This window comes from Eucalyptus grandis, chromosome 1, assembly GCF_016545825.1.
Source record: "Eucalyptus grandis isolate ANBG69807.140 chromosome 1, ASM1654582v1, whole genome shotgun sequence".
Taxonomy (NCBI): domain Eukaryota; kingdom Viridiplantae; phylum Streptophyta; class Magnoliopsida; order Myrtales; family Myrtaceae; genus Eucalyptus; species Eucalyptus grandis.
Window position 1 is genome coordinate 20203854 of NC_052612.1, and position 24210 is coordinate 20228063.

The 24210-nt window shown below is 36.2% G+C and overlaps 1 protein-coding gene across 1 annotated transcript; it reads left to right on the forward strand.

Moving 5' to 3' along the window:
* The first annotated feature begins 10651 nt into the window (after positions 1-10651).
* Positions 10652-13653, forward strand: LOC104421276. The gene is made up of 3 exons (XM_010033209.3): positions 10652-10713; positions 11533-12221; positions 13077-13653. Exons 1-3 carry the CDS (start codon positions 10652-10654, stop codon positions 13394-13396), a joined length of 1071 nt encoding a protein of 356 aa, XP_010031511.2. The 3' UTR covers positions 13397-13653.
* Positions 13654-24210: the final 10557 nt, after the last annotated feature.

Genomic DNA, 24210 nt, shown 5'->3' on the forward strand with positions numbered 1-24210 from the left:
ATATGGACTCATGTGACTTAAGTGAAATAAATTAAAATCTTACAAGGGAGCCTTAACATAGAGTAAAGGAGTTAGATAAGTACAAGTTTCTAGTTTTTTTTATGTCATAAAAAAAAAGTTCAAGGTAATAATATGACAATAGACATAATCTGAGATTTTTTATGTCATAAATAAAGTTCAGAATAAATATATCACAATGAGCATAATTTATGATTTTTGATAACTTTTTCCCTAAAAAAAAAAAGAAAGTATGTAATGTTACTCGTTCATCATATGTCTCTACTTTGGAATCGTGGTATAGATCAAAATTTTGAATTCAATCTAATGTCACACTGGATATTTCAAATTTCAAGCCTAAGAGGTTTGGTTTGGAGTGCATCTCAACGTGGTATAGATCAAAATTTCGAATTCAATCTGATGTCATACTAGATATTTCAAATTTGAAGCCTTAGAGGTTGATGTATGGTTTGGAGTGCATCTCAAAATAGTAAAGTTTTTTCTCACTCAGACATGATGAAGAATAACAAGTTTAAAAAAAAAAAAAACATTCACCTTTCGACTTTGAATTTTTACTCTTTTCAATCCAGATATTGATCTTTTAGTTTGTATAAATAATTGAAGTTGCATAAATTTTTTAATCATGTCATCTATGCTCTAAGGCTGCTTGATTGGAGCTGACGTGTCCGTCACGGTCGACTAGATCTAAGTTGAAATTTTCTTTACCTCCTCAGACTATCAACTAGTATGACCATAAAATTCCTACCAATAAAAATCACAACCAAACCCAGGGCATTGAAACTTCTCAACACGCTTTCAACATCAAATTCTTGCCCAGTCCAATGGACACATCAACTCTAATCAATCCCATATGGAGTCAAAGGAAGTTCCCTAGAAAATTCATGCATATTCAAAGTATTAATTAGACGAATTATAATGTGAGAGTTCTTATTAAATAAAATGTGCAATTTAATAAAATAAATAAATAAATAAATAAAAGAGACTTTACGACTTCATCTTTTCAACGTCTAGAGTAGCCAGCGGCCCGTTCTATCCTCAAACTTCTTTTCCACGTCTATAGTTATAATTGATGATTAGCGGCGTAATTGTCGATATCATTAGCAATCGTTTTGGTAGAGGTCTCCCCTGTCGCCCCCTTTCACGGCAGTTTTAGGTGAATATTGAACACCTGTACGGTGTTTTATGTAAGGCATGTTTTATTTATTTAGTAGTTATTTATTTAATTCAATTATCCATTCTTAAACAATGAATAGGATATGAGAAACTCTTGTTATTAAAATGAATCTTGTTATATACAATTAAGAGGCATGCTTGACAATATAACTGATAAGGATGTGGTATGTTGTCTTCTACTCTAGTCATTTGTTAGGAGTGCGAGATGGAAGTCGAAACATTAACCTAAGGAAATCGTATTAGAAAGTCCAACTCAAAACTCAAGTTTTTAGATAAAGGGAGACCGTGTATATATAAAGGGTATAAAACCCATTGTTAAGCAAAAAAGCATGTTTCAACATATTAAAAAGTTAAACAAAAAAATTGAGTTAGCAGGTGAAGGGAGACCACATATATATAAAAAGTATTTAATCTTATATTTCAACACTCCCTCTCACATGTAAACTAGATTTAGAGTGACACTTGAAATTTGACAAACGAGACGGATGCACACACAAAGCATATGGTTTTAATACCATGTTAGAAAATCTAAGCTGACGACTTTAACTAATAAATAGAAGGAGACCATATATATAAAAGCATATAAATCCATATTTCAGCAAATACCATTTTAGAAAGTTCAACTTAAAAGCTTAAGTTATGAGAATAATTAGTAGTGGTCTCATAAAATTTCACATAATATTATAACCAAGTATTATCGCTTTCACGTGTGTGTCCATCTTGATTAATCAAATTCAATGTCCCACTTCTAATCCTACTTGCTTATGAGAATGGATATTGAAATATTTTACATCGTTTGACAATGAGACTTATATAATCTTTATATACGTGTTATCTTCTTTTACCTAATTGTTTAAGTTTTTGAATTAATCTTTCTAATATTTCTTTTATCCAATTTATCATGCGTATATTTTTTTTTTTAGGCCCAACCTATCTGATAGGTTTTTTATTTGATGGACCAAATCAAGCATGTCCGCCCATGTCAGGCCAAATCCAGCCCATAAGAGAATGGCCTATAAGAGGAAAGGATAGTTATTTTCTAAGTGAAAATAACTGCAAAATATAAGTTTAAAAAAAAAGGGAGAATGTTAACTATAGTGTTTCAGAGAGAAAATACGCTTCTCCATTTTCTTCCCCATGAAACAGTTTACTCCCTCTTGAAGAACGGAATTCTAGGATTTCAAACGATTCCTCTGAGACTATAACGGTACTTAATTTGTGGCAAACAAGGTATGTTCGTCTTCGTAATATATCTTTCAATCGATATTACATGTTTCTCGAGCACGTTTCTGTGTTCATTTTCAATATTCAATCGTTCGCATATCGGTTCGATTTTTCAGGAATCTGTTTTCGACATTAGTATCAGAGCGATGTTGTTCATGTTTCCCAATCATTTTGATGTTTATAAATTGTTTTGCTTGAAATTTTGAGAAACATCACCATTGGACGTTTAGGGACAAAAATCCTGACATGCCCATACTGTTCGCCCCTCCTTTTGATTTTCCGTGAATCAAAACTAGTTTATGATAGTCCAGGGTCGTAGTTCTCGTCAACACGAGAAAAAACGACGAGTGGCTCGCCACCAGGGGCTGCCAGACGCACCACCATGCCAACCAGAAGCAAAGGCCTCACACACACCGAGGTAGTTTCCCAATGCACGCACCTGAGGAAACCATTGGCGCTCGCGCACCACATGACGTCATTCGGCAATGCCCCGTGCACATGCGGGAAACGTGCTGGTGACGTCACCTAGTTGGGTCGATTAGTTTGACCCGACCCAACCCGTCTGACCCAACCCAGTCCCCGTTGACTTCCATTGATCGTCGTTTGACCATTGACTATTAAAAAAAAGGAGAACGTGTTTCCTTTTCAATTATGTCCCTATGGATTATAAGTAATCCTTTTTTGTTCTACATTTGTTACAGGAACAATGCTTCCCATTCATATGCATACACCTATTCGCGCACAGTCAGATAGACAAAATGCGAGACTTGTAAGGATAATAGCTGAGTTGGCTAATTATCAATGAGAAAGTTGTGACATAATCAACATGTTCTCGAGTTCAATAAGAAGATATAAGAAGTCATTTGGAAGAGTTATTATATGTCAGCTTTTGAGATGGTGTGATTTTTCATTAACACTCTTCCATCTAAATGACAAAGAGTGTTGAATCACCTATTGGAGGTCAACATGGTTCCTCATTATAAGAAACTTGTAGTGGCTTTTTTGAAGGAATATTATAAGATTGGAGCCACAAAGAATTCGACCCAGTGAATGAGTTCCACTCAGCGGGGGATGAACGGGGGATGAATGTGCGAGGAAGAAATCCTAAGGGATTTTTGTCTGTTTTTCCGTGATTGCCGAATGTACCTAAAGAATTTTCAAAGGAAATTTCTGAGAAATTAAAAAAAATCTTTCCCTATTCATAAGTTGACTTAGCGTTAATTGTTTCTAGCGGTATTTACTTAATATGTTTTATGGATATCTTATATAGATAATTTCTACCATGTTGATGTTGTTGTAGCAATTGATGTATTGGTTACATTATGTAATATATATTCTATCGTTAATGGATATTCAATGTCAATTACTTTTGTTATTATTAATTGTTGTGGGTAATTCATAGAAGTTTTTGTAGCTTCAAAACACTTATTTTTGCATAGAAGATAATACTAATGATAATTTCAAGTTAAGATTTTGGATGATGATTGGAAACATAGTAATATTTCGATTCCGAAACCTTATTAGAAATTATTCATTAATATGATGAGTTTATGCAAAATAGATGCATAAATGAGAGGTGTTAATAATTCGTGCATATGTGTCTAATATGTTCAGATCCAATAACTTTAGCAACTAAGAGCATAATCGCTGAATTGAACAAAGGTGAGAAGTTTAATAGCGATAATTATGAAATATAGCATATGAAAATCCAATATATATTGGAAGAGCAAGAGGCACTAGAAACTTTTAACCTGATTATAAAAGAACCTGAATATGGGAACATTGCACAACATAAAAGAGATAAGGATGCATTTATTGTATGGAAGAAAAAGAACTCCCTTACTCGCATAACGTTGCTGAATAGCATGGAGAATGATGTTATACAAGAGTTCAAGTATTTTAAAAATGCCAAAGAAATGTGAGAAATATTGGCAACAAGATTTGGTCGTACGTCGATGACCAAATTGAGACAGCTCACTATAAAGTTTGACTCTTACAAGAAGCCTCGCGGTCAGATTATGAAATAACACCTAAGAAAGATGTCAAATATAATTAATGAGTTGAAGGATGTTGTTCATGTCCTAAATAATGAGCAACACGTGCAAGTAGTGATTTGTTTCTTGCCTAAAAGTTGGGAGCATATAAATGTGCACTTGACACGCAACGAGAACATTAAAACTTTTGAGGATGCAATGCGTCATCTTGAGCTAGAAGATGACCGCATCTCGACAACTTAGCCGGAAACTGACATTTATTATGCCAATTCTAGCTCACAAGGGGTTTCGAGTTTCAAGCGCAAACATCTTGATTTGTTCAAAAAGTGGAAAGACAATAGAGTAAGTTCTTCGCGAAAAAAAAAAAATTAAAAGTTGTCAAACATGAAAGAAGAAAGCGTTCTCGAATAAAGAAATTGTTAAGGGTGAAGTGTTATAATTATGACAAGAAAGGTCATTATGATTGCGACTATCGCAAGCCAAAAAAAGTAAACACTCATTGTACTCTTGAAAACTTTGCTTATGTATCAAGTTTTGTATTCTTAACTGAATTTAATCATTTGTAGACTGTAAATTCAAGAGCAACAAATCATATAGTAAATGATATAAAATCCTTCATGGAATTCCAACGAGTATCGACTGGAATTAAATGAATCTATGTAAGAAACAACTCTAGAGCTAAAGTAAAAGGGATTGAGACTTACCAATTAAATATGCGTGGTGGATGCATTTTATTCCTATATGATGTATTATATACTCTGGAGATTCGTCGGAATTTAGTGTTAGGGTTGATCAAACTTGATTTTAGTTTGAACTTCCATAATAATTGTGTTGATTTGTATTTGGATACAAATTACTATGATTATGATTATGTTCTTGATGGTTTTATTATATTATATGTTAACTATGGTAATGCCAATATTTGTTATTTCCTCGTCACGTCTTCTAATTCATATGATAATGATGTTAGACTTAGTCATGTTAGCTAACAACATAGGAAAAAGACTAGCCAAAAATGGCTTATTGGGCAAAATTGAAAAGTCGATTTGTCCATATGTAAGTATTGCTTAGTAGAAAAAACAACAAGAAAACCATTTGGAAAAAGTAAAAATGCTAAATTTCTTTTACAATTAATACATTATAATATCTGCAATCCAATGAATGTGAGAAGAAGACATGAGACTGTTTATTTCATCACACTTATAAATGATTATACTCGATTTGGACATGTCTATTTGATTTCTCATAAATCTGAAGTATTGAGTTATTTCAAAAGGTTTATGAGTTTGGTAAAAAAATCAATTAGATAAGAAAATAAAAATATTGAGATTCAATTGAGGTCGAGAATATTTATCTGATGAGTTTAGAAATTTATATGATGAAAAATGAATAAAAAGACAGTTGTTTATTTCTTATACTCCTTAACAAAATGATGTTGTAAAAAGAAAAAACAAAACTCTACTGGAAATTATTAGGTCAATGACAATGCATGTTAACTAACCTATCACATTTTGGGATGATGCTTTATTAACTGTTGCATATATATTTAATCGTGTGCCTTCCAAATCAGTTATTTTTACTCCATATGTGGACAGGTAAAAAATCCGACTTAAGTTTTCTTAAACCATGAGGTTGTGCTACCAATACTCAAGAGCCCTCTTATAAGTGTAGGAAATTGGGTTCTAGAAGCAAGAAAAAAAAATTCAAATACACAAAACACTCGAAAATGTATGTGTTTATAGGTGAGTAGAAAAATGAGAATATAACTGAATTTGAATCATAGAATGTCACATTCTTAGAGAATAAATTTCCTAAGAATGACAAAATAGGTAAGGACTACTCCATATTTGAAACCTTAGATCAAGATAATGAACATAGTCGAATTCGTCCAAATGGGAGTAACATGAGAAATGAGAAATTAAATTTGACTCATTTTCAATTACAACCACCCGATGAGGCGATATCATCATTATTTATTTGAGTGAAAGCATAATGGAGAATAATGTGTAAAACATACAATCTCCCGTACGACAAACAAGTCGCAAAAGTATTCCTTATCGATATTTTGACATTGAAAGGAAAAATTTTATAGTTGCTGCACAAAATAAAGATGAGCCAAGAAATAAAAATGAAGCTCTAAATTGCTTTAATAAGGAAAAATAGATGCATGCAATGGAAGAGGAAATAGAGTCAATAAAATCAAACCATGTTTGGGAACTGATTGATCTTAAAAAAGGATGCAAAATTATTGAAAACAAGTGGGTTCTCAAAATAAAATATAAAGTTAATGGCTTAATAGAGAGACATAAGACTCGTCTTGTGGTGAAAGGGTATAATCAACGGGAATAAATTGATTATGATGAAATATTTTCTCCTATAGTGAGATTTACTTAAATTCGTCTTATTCTGATAATAGTAGCTAGTATGGATTTTGAGTTATATCAAATTAATGTAAAAACTGTTTTTCTCAATGGAGAATTAGATGAAGAAATTTTTATGGAACAACCCGTTGATTTCATTTTGAAAGATCAAGAACAAAAGATATGTCGACTTTTGAAATCTATATATGGCCTCAAATAGTCGTCGAGATAATGGTATATATGTTTTCATAATATCATAATGACGTATGATTTTATAATGATTGATGAGGATCATTGTGTATATATCAAAATATACAAAGATCAATTTGTAATCATATCATTATATGTTGATGATATACTAATTGCTGGAAATAATATAAAGTTTGTTAATACCGTCAAAAGTTGGTTATCTTCCAATTTTGAGATGAAAGACATGAATGGGGTTGCATATATTCTTGGAATTAAGATTTCAATGGATTGTTTGAAGAGATTATTGTCTCTTTCGCAAGAAACGTATATAAGCAAGGTTCATGAATGATTTTGTATACAAGATTGTAAACCCATAGATACTCCAATTACAAAATGTGAAGGATTGAGCCATAGAATGTATCTAAAGACTCCATAAGAGAAGGAACAAATGCAACATATTCCTTATGCTAATGCTATTTGAAGCTTAATATACGTTATGATATGTACAAGACCTGACATATATTTCGTAATTTGAATGGTAATTAAATACCAATTCAATCCAGGTCAAGCACATTGGAAAGCTGTCAAAAAAATACTAAGGTATTTGAAGGGAACTACTAATTATACATTGAATTATCAAGAAAATGATTTGCGATTTGAAGACTATTCAAATGCCGATTAGGGAGGAAATTTATATGAAATGAAATTTACCTTTGGATTTATTTTCTTACTGAATAATGGTGTCATATCATTGAGTAGTAAGAAACAAACGTGTATAGCTTTGTTCACAATGGAAACTGAGTTCATGACATTATCAGCAGCAATACAAGAAAGTGTTTACCTTAAGAGATTTTTGGATCATTTAAGTGTTATTAAGAATACTGCAAACTCATTGTTGGTTAACTGTGATAGTCAAATAGAAATAGCGTACACAAAAAATCTAAAATATCATGTCAACATCAAACATATAAATAACAAATATAATTTTATTAAAGGTATGGTTGCACGAAAATATGTAAACTAGATATAAATAACAAGTACATATCTATGCATAGAATGTTAGCAAATCTTATGACAAAGCTAATACCTAGATATGTGTTTTGTGGCTATATAAAATCTCTAGGACTGCATAGAGATTGATATATTAAATATTGTAATTTCCATTAAGTGTTCACATTTAATAAATTTGTATTTCATCATTAATACCTATGAGTCTTTGTTTTACGTTTATGCATCTTAACGCTTAGTGCATCATATAAAATTGAGAAAGTATATTGGACAGATAAGAAATTAGCTAACTCACACGGGTAATCACCTTTATTTATTATGTGATAAATAAAAATGATATGGTTTTTAAGCTTATTATCTATGTGATAATTGAGAGATCAAGCTTAAAATATAAATGTCACCTTAATTGAGTGTTAAGATGATGACATATTATTTATTATGTTCAAAAGTAAAATAACTCACATATTTTAGTTTATCTATATTTGATGCCAGATATGAGTTCTGATAAATTTCGTGAAAGAGCAGATACTTGAACTCAAGTTAGACATTAGGTATATTTGAACTATCATCTATACAGTATTGAAAATGTAAACATACGCTTAATGGGAAATGAGTTATTACCATAATACGTATTTCGTACTATGTATACATGAGATGACCAATAAGAATGACAAAAGTTTTAATCTTAACTTTTATGCCGTGTGAGACTCTTGAGGAAAAGAGTTCCTCAATTAAGTGCTCTCATGACTCTTACTTATTCTCAAGATTTCTATTCAGTATTTGCTATTTTAGAATATTGTCAATGACCACGAATTGATTCAATCTAATATGACATTTCTAGAAAAATAAGTTGAATTGAAATTTAAAGTTTCAAAGAAAGAGGAAAATTGAGTTTGGAGAATCACATTCTAGTTTGTATTCACTAGTCAACCAATTATGATTATTTTGAGATAATGATAATTGTGAATACAATATATCATTATTAAAAAAGAGATTAAGAAAGACATAAATGTGATCGAACGATTTATGGTACTGCATATTATATCTACTCAAAAATATAATGTCCATTATGAGCTGTTATATATTCCTAACAGATGTATAATAACAAGCATTCAAAGTATGTTGGTCGCACCGCTTATTTATTAGTATGAATGTTGCAAAGAGGTGAAGAAAGAGTTTTGTTCGGCTTACCATGTGCAAGTGAGAGATGATGAGTTTTTTATTTGATGGCCAAGTCAAGCTTGTCTGCCCATGTTGGGCCAAACCCAGCCCATAAAAGAAGGGCCCATAAGAGAACGGGGCAATTATTTTCTAAGCGAAAATAACTGCAAAATACAAAAAGGGAGGGAGAACGTTAATTGTAGCATTTCAGAGAGAAAATACGCTTCTCTATTTTCTTCCCCTTGAAACAGTTTACTCCCTCTTGAAAAACGGAATTCCAAAGTTTCAAACGATTCCTCTTAGACTACAACGGTACTTAATTTGTGGCAAATAAAGAATGTCCGTCTCCGTGATATATCTTTTGATCGGTGTTGTATGTTTTCCGGGCACGTTTCCACGTTCATTTTTGGTGTTCAATTGTTTGAGTATCGATTCGATTTTTCAGAAATCTTTTTCCAACACTAACTATAATTCAACTTTATCTCATCATCTCTGTTCCTCTCTTCATCCGATCAACCCGAGGCTAAGGTCAGTGTTGTTGCCACTAAAAATCCATCACCGCAACGCCAACACCAACAACCCCCCCCTCCCCAACTCAAGAAAAACACACTCTCTCTCTCTCTCTCTCTCTCTCTCTCTCTCTCTCTCACAGATTCCTCCAAGGTAGTTGAATGTCAAGTCTCAGGGGCAACCACTAGGATTTGCCCCAATGGCCACTCTTCCAACATGGAAGGGAGAGGTGAGGGGTTCAAATCCCCATCTTCTCAGGGGGGATGGGATGGGGACACGTAAGTTTCAGGAGTGGGTTTCGACTCCCACGTCCTACAAGAGGCAAGGCAAAAGTCTGAGAGTGAGTGTAGTGTAGGAATAGAGTATGACTAACAAAAAAAAAAGTCTCGGGGGCCATGAAGGAGCCTTTGCTTCCAGAAGAGGCTCACATGTCGAGCCTTTAAGGGCCTGCATGTTTGTGTTTCTTTTTCTTGTTCATGAATAGATTTTTTGTTTTTTTGTTCCCGGGAATAAAAAAAATAATAGAAACGCGTTTATTTGCATTTTTGTTCAAAATCAGTTTTTTTTTGTTCCGGGAACAAAATTAGAACAGAAATAAGAAACAAAAAAAAAATTATTTTTTTGTTCTAGAAACACTTTTGAAGAACAAATTTTCTCTCTCCTTTCTTTTCTTCTCTTTTTTTTTCTTCTTTTCTTCTTCCTTTTTTTGGCGGCGACCTCTCCGAAGGGTCGCCGACCCTCGGCGAGGCCGAGCGTTGCTAGCCCCGACGAGGCTCGGCCTCGCCCGCCCACCGGCGAGGCTCGGTGAGCTCGAGGCTCGCCCATCCGGTGAGGAAAAATAAAATAAAAATATTAAAAAATTAAAAGAAATATAAAAAGAATACAAATCTTAGTCAACAACTAGCTTGTCGACGATGGCGAGATGAAGCTCGATACAGCATCAAGCTTGGTCAACAATGATGAGTCCAATGAGAGAGATTGAGAGAGAGAGGCATGAGTCCATCGTTGGAGCCAATGAAGCTAGTGGTTGCTCTGATCGCGGTGGCCGGAGACCTCGAGAAGGCAGAGGCAACCAAGTAATGCATTGAGTTTTGCATCTTATGTACTAGCGCTCATTGATAAATGTCTCCGTGTGATCGCATAATGTACGAGATGGGCGAATGCAGATCGAATTAGAGAGAAGGAATACACATTAGATATGTGGACGGACGGAGAGTACTTTCCTTCAACTTGGAATACGTGCAAATTTCAGAATTTGGCGTGGATTTATGTTTTATAAGTTATTCTTTGTCGGTTTGACCCGTGCGTTGTCTGCATTTCAAATCCACGACTATAATGCGCGTAAAGAACGGCATCGGTCGTCGTCCTTTAGGCTTCAGGTGTGAAATGAACCCCTCCTTTCTACACCCACCGACCCTCACCTCACCTCTTTAAGCTTGAGCTTGAGCTTGAGCTTGAGCTTAAGCTTAAACTCGCCCCCCAAATCTTTCAAAACCCAAACCCAAAGCCCGCCTCTCTCTCTCTCTCTCTCTCTCCCCTCGTCTCTTTCGCCGATTCCTTTCTTCTCTTTACTCAAGACTCACTCTCGCTTGCTGTTACCTCTCGCCAAGCGAAAATTGAATCCCTTCTCCCTTTTCGTACTTCCCACCAATTTCCTCTCTGCCCATGTTGTCCACGTAACTCACTCTCTCTCTCTCTCTCTCTCTGCGTTGCTACGTGCTTGAGAAACTGGACGAAAATGGCGGGCTCACAAAGTGAGAACTCCGGTTGCTTCTCTGCCCTCCTGCGCCACCTCCTCTGCAGCAACGGAGCTCCGACCCACCCGTCCGACGACAACCCCGTCGCCGAACCGAGCTCCCAGCAGACCACTGATGCCGGCCCTGTCTTCATCAAAGACTCGCCCAAGCGCGACCCGGTCAGGACCCACTGGCCGTCGCAGAAGCCGGCGGGGGTCGTGGCCAGGCTCATGGGGCTCGACTCCTGCCGGACACCAAGTGGGTCCCCGGAGCCAAGCCCCCCGACGCGTTCCTCCGAAGCAGGTCGGTCAATTTCATGGACTACTTGCTCGAGCTCGACCTGGACGAGGCCGACAGCAACCGGCACCGGCGGGTCCGGACTTCGGTGTCGTTCCGCGAGGTGCCCGCTTCGTTAGCGGAGCGAGAGAAGAGCGAGGATCTAATTGTTCTGTACTTGGGGGGCGAGGAGGATTTGGGGAAGAACAAGAAGAAGAAGGGCGAAAGCAGAGGAAAGAGGAAACAGAAGACGGCCACGGCGAAGAAGAAGAAGAAGACGAACGAGATGGAGGGCGAGCGCGAGGAAGGCAAAGAGAGGAAGGTGTCGAGACTGAGGGACGAGCCGAGGCGGGTCAAACCCAGTCAACGCGATCGGGGAGGACGGCACTGTGCGGAGCTGAAACTGAAGGCGAGGAAGCCATTGATGGCGGTGAATGAGGAGGAAGCCCTGGTGGCCGATCTGGAATTCGCGAACGGAGGAAGGAGGGACAAGCGACCGGCGATCGGCGGCGGAGAGACGTCGTCGAGCCCGGTGTCGGTTCTTGACCAACCGCCAGCAAGTCGTCTTCGAGGTTTGCCTTCTCAGTTCCAATGTCGTATCGCGTCTTGCTTGCTTTACTGAAGTTTGTCGGTTATTTTCTCGCGAAATCACGTAACGTGGGCCCCATCGCTGTCTCATATGCCATCAACACGACTGAGTAGCCACTACTTACATATTTTAACACACCTTTCGATTTGCACATTGCTAGTGTGAACAGTGATTTGCTCGGCCTATTGATTAGTCATTTTGCATATGTTACTAGTATGAAAGCACACAAAAGAATCGGGGGTGGGTGATTAGGAGAGAGAACAATAGGAGTATTCCTGGTGATTAATCGAGCAAAATGAAAGACCCATGTGAAATTCAGTCAAGACTCATAAATTTTAATAATTTAGATTGAATTTTTTTACCCGTCAAATGTGCTAGGAGAATCATACTGTTCATAACATTTTTTATTGTCATCCAACGAGATCGTATGCATTCTTGCATGCTTTAGCGAACCAGATAATTTCTAGATCTAAAGAGCCCATCTCATGAAAATGGCAATATGAAAAGACGGAAGAAGTTTAGAACTGGTTCCTTCCTTGCATTATGTGTGTGTCCAATTCGAAATGGATTTGAATGGTTTTTTAGTAGAGAATATTGATATGAATTTTTAAAGGTGTTGGCATGTGGTCATTAGAATAGATTTTGCTAGGTAACCGTCCAATTTTTGTTATTAACAATGAAGAAATTGCTTAATATATAGAAAACCATCTATACAGAACCACGATTTTTTTTCTTTTCTTTTTACCTCCTCTTTCAATTTGCTCACGTCATGTCTCTATGGAAATAAACTCCATCGTTATTAAGGGGATGTTCTGAATTTTGGTTGTAATTTGTGCAGAGTACAAGACCAACAGACCTTTCAGCTCCCTCCAACTCGAGCACATCATTTTAGATCCGTTCGTTCGTGACCAGACACTATGCAACCACCAGATCGATCGGTCTCCGGAGGTCGATCGCTTCATCGAGGAGGTCATTAAGGTGAGGAAATTGGCTGAAGAAGACGTGCAGAGCTCGAAATGGTTCCGAGTCGGGGAATTGTCATCGTCCCTTGGGTCTGCAGATCTTGAAGAGCTGAGTGTGATGCTCGAGCACCATGTCCTGGACCATCTGGTGGAGGAAGTCGTGAGGTTTCTATGCAGGAGAAGGTCGTCATTTTAGGGTTCGAGAAACCACTGACGGGGAGGGTCGGTCCGTGCCATGTATATGTTCGGGTTAACTTTACTTTTAGTCCCCGTATTTTCAGGACACGTGACTTCGAGATGGGCAATTAGCTTAGCTAGGGCGGGTCAATAGTTAGTGCACCCGTGAAACTCATCTCGCCAGTGACTAGTCCATTGCCAAAGCCGTAACTTTACCTAAACTCTCTCCATCACTTCTCTCTAATGTCAAAATTATCCATTCGGGTTCGCTTATTCTGTCAAATTAGTGTTGAAATCTGACCGATTTCCTTTAGTCCGCTGAGAATTGAGATTATATGGATCGAAATTGACGAGTTCGGAATCTCACGTACTTAATAGAAAATTCAAAACATAACCCCACACTACAAAAACTATAACAAAAGTTTATTTTACTCAAATATATTTCCCAAATGGCGAAAGCTGGAATATAGAGTTCTGGATTTGCTGGTGTGAAAAGAGCTTTGCGACTCCGGCTTTAACTTTAAGTCGTCGTTCACGTGGACGTTGAAGTCGGCTTCTACTTCGATCCCCACGCAAGCTTTTTCCCCCCGACACGATTCCTCTGGTGATGTACTGAACGAGCGATTTATTCTTTTTCCTTTTCTTTGTTTCCTATTCATGATCAGAGGATGGCCATAAAAGAAAATAAAAAATCATGTGCGGTGCAGTGCAACTGCCGACGACGGGAGGACATACCATTAATAATTTTGTTTTTTTTTTGGGGTGTCAAAAGTAAAATGGGTTATGCTTCAAATAGACATATGGTGAAACCCAAGCGAGTTCCCTAGGCGGCGGCAAAATCTCCGGCCAGAGGTGAGGGAACAGTTGATGGCTAGAGCGCTCCGGTATGTCAACGAATTCTGGCGATGTACTCCAAAATCGACTGGGCAGATGTCAGACTCTGACGGGTAGAGTATCTACGGCAGAATAAGTGTGGAGGATGGCAAATGTTGATAAATGCTATGAAAAAGGTGGAGGGAGAGCATGGCGTAGAGCCGAAACGACGAGGCTAGCAACATAGAGCTAAGACCGACAGTGTTAAGGAGTCGGCAAGGACGGGTCCAAAATTATTTGATAGAGAACTTCGGCTGCATTTGGTAGACTTGATATAACTTTGGAGAGGTTAACTTTTATCCTATTAGTTATTTGGGGCAACAAAATCCGGATGTTTTCGGATATGGACCAGGTATAGATTGAATGAAAAAAAACTCCACATAGAGGGTGGCATATAACTGGATAGGATATGTGCTCCATAGTCAGAAATCAGTGTGACACTCCACCTTTGCTCACTGATGGTGAAATGAGAGAGAAATTGGTCGAGGGCTTAGGCAAAGGCCGATGAGGGCCACCAAGCTCGGTTAAGTGACAAAAGCCTTCAGTAGTTTGTGGGGGAGGGCCATTGTAGCCTAGGCAAGGGCCAACAACCCTTGCCATTTCGTAGGAGAGGGTTGTTTGATGTGGTGCTGGTGAGTTGGGTAGTGAGATGTGGTTGGGGCCAGAAGGTGAACGATGATGACTAACTTCTTTGGGGATGATGAAATGATATGTGCAAGTGTAAAGAGGAGAGAGGGAGCATCGTGTGGATTTAGAATTTTGAGAGTTTCAAGGTGATGGGTGTCTTGGTTGTTCTAGTTTGATAGATTGAAAATCCAGAAAAGTAAAAAATCACCATATTTGGGAAAGAATCCCCACGTGGTTCATTTTTATCCCTCAAATTGACATCCTTTTACTGCGATTAGGGTTCTCTAGTGATCCCAACGTTGCAATCGAGTCAAACGATGTAAGCATGTGTGTTCAATGATTGATCAAATGAGAGAGATAAAAGGACAAAATGGAAGCTCCTGAATATGAGAGTGGTGAAGGGCATGGATTTTCATCTTATCTTAAGGTTACTAGACACTTAATAGGATAAGATATGTCCACTCAACTATCCTCATTCTATCCTATCACAATTTTGTCCTAATGACCAAACACCGCCTTAGGGTCAATAAGAAGTAAAAGTAAATTATAATAACACTACTATGCATAATAAAATAAAATTTTTAGGAAAAATTCCAAAAAAAAAAAAAAAAAGGACATGAAATGTCATTATTTTCTCAAATAATGGCCTAAAATGAACCTTATTACAAATAAGAGACTAACGTAGTTATTTCAGTCTCAAATAAAAGCCTAAAGTAACTACAATAGTTTAAATCGGATTAACTTCACTGATTGTTGCCCGACTAACTATTCTAGTTGGTAAAAGGGTATTTTTTCAAATGACCATTTTTATTTTATATTACTTTTTCCTCATTTTCTTCTCTTTTCTTTTCTTTTGTCTTTTTTTTTTTTTTTTTTTTTTTTTTTTTTTGTTCCTTTTTTTTTTCCAGTGACCTCATCGGCCACTAGCAAGAGTCACGACCCTTGCCCAAATTTGGCAAGGGGGCAAGGTTTGCCTTGCCAAGGCCAGGCCATCCCTCACCAGCTGTTGGCAAGGCAGCCCTAGCCCAAATCTAGTGAGGGCCGGCCTACCCAAGGTAAGGGCATCATAAGTGAAGAAGAAGAGAAAACAAGAAAAAAGAAGAAAAAAATAACAAAAGGTAAATGACAACAATACCTTTGATCAACTAAAAAGTTAAGCCCTTATTTGATATTGATATAGCCACTTAAGGCTCTTATTTGCAAAATTTTCATTTCGAACCATTTTTTAAGAAAATGAGGGCATTTTGGACCTTTATTTGGAAATTTTTCCCCAAATTTTTATATTGGTTTTCCCTATAAAAAAAAAATTATACACCAATTGTGGGTAGTTTCGGTTGTATTATGAAATGCATAAACTCCTACTTTATGAGGAAACACATGCAAACAATGTAATAGGTTCTCTAAGAAAGACTATAGCAGCAGTATGTATTTAGGTTGTGTTTGTTTGGGGAAAAGTGTTCTTCGAGAATTGATTCTATAGACTTTCACTCGTTTAGTTAGTGAAAAATAACTAGTCAATTGAAAACACTATTCATTTATAAATTTAGGAAAGTGAATTCCCAAATCTAAAGATGTGAACACTTTTCGGAATTGCTTCTCTCAATTTTTTAATTTTTTCTTTTTTTCTTTTTTTCCTTCTCCCTCCTCCACCGATCATTAGCCTCGACAATAGCCAGTGTCAGGCTATAGGCACTGGCTGGTGAGGCATGACTTGGGTGAGGTAGCTCAAGCTTGCTAGCCTCGAGTGAGGCCTAGCCTTGCCATGTCAATTGAGCTTGTGCCTCACCCTTGCCTAAGGCCAGCAAGCTTGAGGTCAGTAAGCTTGTCAGTTAATTGCAAAGGAAAAAAAGAAAAGGAAAGAAATAATAATAATAATAATAATAATAATAATAATAATAATTTGATTTATAAATAAAAATAATTATAATTATAATTTATAAAATTTATAAAAAAAATATAAAAAAAAATTTGAATGTTTCTTTTGCTTGAGATAAAGTTAGTGAAATCATTATCCAATAAAATCCAAACATCAAAAAGCATTTTTGATTATATATTATAAAACAGAAGAAAATTAACCGTATTAGTGTTTTTCTTTATTGTTGAGTCTTCCGCAATAGAAACGCACCCTTAGCTTAAGTTAAATTGATTAGTAATTACACTCTCTTGGATTGTTCTGTAGAGACCATCGTGTTAGAGGCATCGCATCGTGTCGGGAACACCACATCGAAGCGATGCTGGAGATTGCTTTGGATAGCTGTCCAAGTAAACTTGTAAGGGTTATTTTGTAAATTTCCTCGGGATCGGTGGTTCCTAATATGGCGTTATCTACCATGTTAATTTCGCCTCCTGTACCCGCTGTGTATTTTGACACTTACCATCTCTTTCATAAATTTATTAAAATGAGAAAAATCCGTTTTCGTGAAAACGAAATAGTTGAATCACCCTTGTATCTAAAATAACTTAGTAGAAAATAAATCATACATGTTCCCATGGTAGAAAATTACAATTTTTTTTTTATTGTGCGTGTATAACTGCTGATATGGCTATAGAAAAATGGATAATAATCTAAAACGACACCTCTATTTTTTTTTTTTTTTGGTTAATAAGAGTAGTTCATTGTATTAGAAAGGCCTCTAGAGTTTTGTTCTATACGCCTTCATCCGGTTGATTCTCATGACACTGTAATTAAAGTTGGTCATTTCTAAAAAAGCGTTAGTAAAATTAACTACTTTGTGAACAAGACAAATATAAGTTTTAATTCAATAGAAAAATTGGTAAACTCAATAAATAAATAAAACATTTGAACTTTGGTAAGTAATTCAAATGAGATTTGATAAACCAAAACTAGCTGGTAACATAATGGGAGAAAAATTGATAATTCACACAAATGAAAATTAGTAAATTCATACAACAATGAACTTTAAGCATTTGTAAAAGCAATTAATAAAAGCTAATAAACAATGGATTCATTAAAATAGAAACCGAATAAATGTAGATAACTCAAATGAGAGTTGGTAGCAAAAATCTTATTGATAATATAGTTGGCAAGAAGCTAGTAAGTAACTCATATAAAAATTGGTTTAATCATATTAGAGTTGATAAATTTGACGCGTTGGCAAGAAAAACAATTAAAAATTAGTTAACAAAATAAAAATTGATAATTTGTTAAATGTGAAAAAAATAATTTTGTAAAAGCGACGGTAGGTTACTAGCGAATTACAAAGAAATTAGGTGATTGCTGACTTTTTTTTAATTAATATATTTTTGTCAATCATCATTGTTTTTAGAAATCTCCTGGTACAAAAGAAAAATCCTGAATGTTTTAAACGGAATGATAGAATCGTCCCAAGAAAAACAAGGGACTACATGGTTTTACAACAAAATTATAGAGTGGATCCCGTTATCATATCATGCATTATTAGATCCTGCTCTTTAGTTGAATCCACGTTATATCCTTTTCAGCATAAGAAGATTACTTACAAAATGAAAGCGCTTATTATATTTGCCAATAAATATGTGCTGCACACTTTCTTTTTGGCACTATCCCAAATTCAACTTATAAATGGAAAATTCTGAGACCATTGAACCTGCCAAAAATCCCAAAAATGAACCTTCCAATTTTTACTTACCAAAAGTTGTTGACAACACCAATTTGACATAAAGCCCAATAACAGTTAAAAAATGAGCCCACCTGCATGGCTCATTAAAAAGCCATGGCATAAGAAAGGCCATTGATAAATCAAAGGCCCAGTTCGCATCCAGTGGTTTGGACCGGAACGACCATGCCTTCGATTCTTCAACAAAACAAAGACTAAAACATGGGGAAGCAACACGATATAAGTTGCCAAACCAATCATGAAAGTTTAAAAATTAGAAAAAAAAAAAAAACAAATGTAAGCAACATGATAACCCAAAGTCATATGGTAATTTGATTAAAAAAATCGGTAAGTTACTCAATGAATATTGATCAAATGATATTAGAGCAATTAAATTTAAGTTGTACAAAAGTTAACAAAAAAGAAGAAAAATTGATAATAAAACAAATATAAAAAAGAATTGGTAATTTCATAAAAATATTGGTAAAGTCAATGACAGATTAATTGGAAATTATGTGACTAGTAAATCTTTCTATTAGTATTGTTGCCTTAACCCATGGCTAGACACACACGCACACCCTCATATCTAAGGTGCGACTTGAATTAATCAAATAGGAAATATATGATATAAGGCATGATACATAATATATAATTCAATAGGATTTACCTAAACCTTCCAATTTTCCACTGTAGGGGCTACATGATTTATCGTCCACTAAATCGTTTTTAGATAACAGACAAAAAAAAAAAATTGAGAATTAAAGGCCATAACAAAATGAAAATTCATGGGGGTATCATCTAACAGTTGAAGGTTTGGGAGCAAGCGTGCACTACCCCAAAAGTTCATGCAGGTTTTGTGTAATTTTCCCAATGTAATTTTTTCATTGTTCTTTAAGATACAACTAATGCTGATCCATTTGTTAAGTATAACTTTATAAGGTTCCAAGCAATAAGAAATACTGTGCAATACAATCTACACCTATGTCGTCACATCTTTTTCTAGAGACTCTTGAATACCAAAAAATGCAGGTACTTTTTTTTTTTTTGGTCAACAAAAAAATGCAAGTACTTGAAACATAGAAAACACGTTAATTTATTGCCCGCAAGATTTGTACTGAGCGTAAGGTTTGCATTAACTTTTCCTTTTAATGATAAAGCCACATTTTAGCTACTTTTAGCTACTAGCTTTCACATCGACAATGAAGCCTCAGTGGCCTATTTAAACAATTCTCAAGTGACACAACTTTCTATCTTAAAAGACATTGTTTGCTTTAAACGCCCCAATCCTCTGCCTTGTAATTCTTTACAGGTTATACACAAAAAGGAGGATTGTTACTTCAGTGCAAGGTATCTTTATATATATATAGAATTTGTTTCACCTGAGATTGTTTAAATAGGCCACTCACGCTTCATTGTTGATGTCAAAACTTATCATCACTAGAAAGGAGTAATTATTTTAACCTTACAAATAAAGTTCAACACAAATCTAGCATGTGATGGTAGTCACGTTTGGAGAAAAAACTTCGTATGATCGAGAAGTCGGATCCATAATGGCAGATCGAGTCATACAGAAGCAATATCGTGTGCCGAATTGAAAATATTTGATCCGATAGAAGGGTCTTCTAGAGAGTGAAGCTAGCTCGGAACCCATGGAAGCTCTTTGGCAATTTAGAAGTAGATTGATGCCTTACATGTCAAAGATGTGATGATGATGTCACTCAATTAGGTGGGGGAGAATGTCATGGCTCAAAGAAATGGACGATCCAAGAGGGTTCTACATGACGGCCGTGACCAACCTGTGGAACAAGCGACCCTCAACCAGTATCCGTAAGTCCTAGGGTTTTCTCTAGTATTCTAGAATACTTTTGGGGGCGGGCGATACAGTAAATGTATAAATATATAATAAATGCGGGTAGTTAATAGTTTGGGAGATACGATCTCTACCGTTAGATAGAGGAGAGATTTACAGATACCGTTTGTCTTGTACTTATATATATATATAGGGGTCTCATTCTTCTCGTTATAATTACTCATTCACAAGTGAATAGAAATATAAAGTTTCTCTTTCTAAAGATCTTTGTGAGTCGAGTGTCAGAAATGATTCTTGGGAGAAATCCTAAAATCGCACGGGTTAGGGAATGTTAGATCAATCAACCCGTGACACTAGGTTTCAAGGTATGTAGGATAGTTTCCAAGTTCCAATAAATTTATTTTAACGGATGGGTTTCAAATTTCAATTCGAACTTATATGAAAGTTGGCTTGAAATCTGAAACTTATATGCATGGAGTAATGATAGAAAAAATGATTTTGATAGTCCTCACACATCAAGATCTTTGCAGCTTTTGGAGTTGACGTACTAGTTTGGGAGAAAAAGAAAACAAGGGAGGGAGAGAAGACTGATAATGACCACTACTAATGATAGATTTGGGGCTTGATCATATTAATTTGCAAATATTTTTTTTAATGGACAAGGCTCCACCAACAACAACAATTACTATAAGCTCGGATAAATAACAGTAAATAAGAGTAATATTTTATGAACGCCCAAGTAAAGGCCGAGCTTACATTCAGTATTGAAACTAGAGACCCTGGAACTATTTGTCTCACAGAAAATGAGCTAATGATTTCAGGAAAAAAAAGTGTCGGTAAGTTACATACAAGTTACTAAGAAATTAGGTGATGGATCTATGTTTTAAGCAATGGTACTTTGACACTTAGGGGGTGCATGACAAACCAAAATTTCTGTTCCATAAACAATTTTTTTATTCTAAACTTGTTTCTGGAATAGAACTTCGTTTAATGAAATTATTTTATTTTCTATTTCTGAAATAGATTTTTGTTCCAGAAATAGGTTTGGAATAGAAATCAGAAGTAAAATTTTTTTACTTTTCTATTTCTGGAATAGAAATCAGAAATAAAAATTCTTCTCATCGTTTGTTTTTCCTATGAACCGGTCGTCCATCCGTCACCGCCAACCACCATTCGTCGGTCACCGGCCGCTGCCGCCCGTCGGTCAACGGTTGTTGGCCCCCACCGCCGCAGTCCGGAATGGAGAAATTTTGTGTCATTATCAAATAAATTTCTATTTTTAGAATAGAAATTTTGTATCGTTATCAAATGAGTATTTTTGCTTAGAAACTCATCTAAAATAGAAATAGAAAAATTTATTTCTCTTCCAGAAATCAGTTTCTGGCCAGAATAGTTATTATTCGTGCCCTTAGCAACTCCTTCAGAAATTAACAAATACAGATGAAAATCCTTTTCCTTAGAAGTGAAATGATAGAATCATCTTGATATTCTAAAACAAGTTAGTAGGAGATAAATCATGTGGTCCCTAAGGTTTTTGTATAAAACTGGCGATATGTCAGTAGAAAGATGGATAAATCATTTCGCAAAGTTTCTATGACCTTATAGCCATTTTCTGCTAAAAATGTTGTTGTATGAGAGATGACTTCAGGAAAAGTACAAAGTGGTCAATTGTAATATTTGAGATGCAACCTAGGGGTGTCAGTGATTCGGGTATCTGTGATGACCAAACTAAACCAAAGCGTTAGGAAGGGTGTTTTAGTTGAATTGAACCGCGATTTTCCTGTTTTTCTTTTTTTCTTTTTTTGGCCCCTTTTTCACAAGGTAAAGTTTAGTAAGGCAATCGTGGGTTCGTCATTTCTATGGACTGCTATCATAAGTTACGGAAGTAATTCTCCCATTGACAATGTTTTTTCAACTTGACAAGAGATAGATATGTTCAAAATCATGGCAAACGCATATAATTGCTGATTTGATGCAAACCGTTTTTTCTTTTAAACTTTCACTAAAAATAAATGAAAAATTACCAAAAAAGTCATAAACATTTTGTAGTTGCATCAATTCAGTTATAAACTTATTTTTTTGGTCTATTGAGTCCTAAACATTTTACAATAGAAGCTCCTAGACTACCGATGTAGTCGGATACGTTCGGATCCTTTTGTCTCAGATACGTTCGAAGGTTGCTTCAGGGGTGGTCCGAATACATCCATCCCGTCCCTTCTGTCTCCTTCCTTGTAACCGAGTAGTCTTGTTTGTACTCGCCTTTGTTTGGTTGTTTCTCTTTGTTGTTGTGTGGTTTGCCGATTGGCTTTTACGCCGCTATTTTGGCTGTCCTTTTCCGTTCCGGCACCCTTCCACTCGCTATGACTCCTTGTCATTTTGAGTGTAAGTTTTGGTATCGGGATTGCCCTCTTGTATAGTTTGGTTAAAACTCAATATAATTATTACTTTGCCAAAAAAAAAAAATCTTTTACAATTGTGTCAATTTAGTCCTTCCACCCAAAATTGATTGGCTGACAATGATGTGGCTGCCAACCAACGCCAACAACAATATTTTAATAATATTTTATTTTTTGAATTATATAAAATAATTTTAATTTTTTTTACCCCTCTCTCTCTCTCTCTCTCTCTCTCTCTCTCTCTCTCTCTCTCTCCGAACTAAGGCGACCGGGTGAGCTCGCCGCCACCGAGCCCTCTCCAAATATGGCCATTGGGGCCTCCCCAAATCCGCGAGGGGGCCTTACATCGTTGTTGCTAGGATGAGCTCGCCCTCGATCCAACGGGGGCTCCACCTCACAAAGCCAACAACGACAACTTGGGCGAAGGTTGGGTCTGATTTGAGCCCTCGCCCTCCAACAGCTCACCTCACTAAAGCCAACAACGACAACTAGTGATGGCGTTCCAAATATGGTGAGCTCGCCTCATCGGTGGCTACCGCCTAACCGGCAACATTAAGGTGAGCTGACCAAAGAGGGCTGGCCAAGTCAAAGTCAAAGGAAGAAATGGGAAGGGGGAGAGAGAGAGAGAGAGAGAGAGAGAGAGAGAGAGAGAGAGAGAGAGAGAGAGAGAGAGAGAGAGAGAGAGAGAGAGAGAGAGAGAGAGGGGGAGGTAAAAAGATTTAAAAATTAATAAAATAATTAGAAAAAAAATAAGATACTATTAAAAAATGTTGCCGATGCCGGTCGATGGTCACGTCAACACCAGCCGACCAATTTTGGCCAAAAGAACTTAATTGACATAATTGTAAAATGTTTAGGACTTAATTAACCAAAAAAGTACATTTATGACTAAATTGGCATAACTACAAAATATTTAGAACTTTTTTGGCAATTTTCTCAAAAATAAATACAAACTAGAGATGAAACATATCTTGTGAATTATCTTGTGAATGAACGTAAGGTTTCTTCATTTTGCATTTCATGTCTAAAATGGAAATGACGCGAGTATCAACGATTTTTTCAGATTAAAAATAACGTGCCTTTTCAGTTTCTCCACATTTGCACTACATATCTATAAGAGAAGTCCTGATAAATTCATCACTGTTGATTTCCAATATAATAGCTATCCCCTGAACCTGCCTTCCACCCTCCAAAAGAGACAAAAAAAAAGCAGCCAAAAACAGAGCTATGGAGAAGGTCACCGTCACCTCGTTAAACACTGGTCTTTTTCCCTTGAACTCATAAAGCAGCTACTGTGCCCTTTCTAATCCATTTGCATAAATCCATCTATAATCGTATCCCACCTAGCAACATCTTTGCATGGCATCCTTTGAAATAGATTAAACGATTTCTCTGTATCTCCATCACGTAGGTATGCGCCAATCATTACATTCCAAGAAATGGTATTCTTCTCTCTCATCATATCAAACAACCTCTCCGCAACAACAACGTTCCCGCATATCACATAAACGTCAAGAACAGAGTTTGCCAA

Bases quoted from the DNA above. Each gene is read 5' to 3' on its own strand.
- LOC104421276 (XM_010033209.3), top strand. From the start codon at position 10,652: ATGAAGCTAGTGGTTGCTCTGATCGCGGTGGCCGGAGACCTCGAGAAG. The intron at 10,714-11,532 runs GTAATGCATTGA...TCTTCATCAAAG, and splicing joins GAGAAGGCAGAGGCAACCAA to ACTCGCCCAAGCGCGACCCG. The intron at 12,222-13,076 runs GTTTGCCTTCTC...TAATTTGTGCAG, and splicing joins GCCAGCAAGTCGTCTTCGAG to AGTACAAGACCAACAGACCT.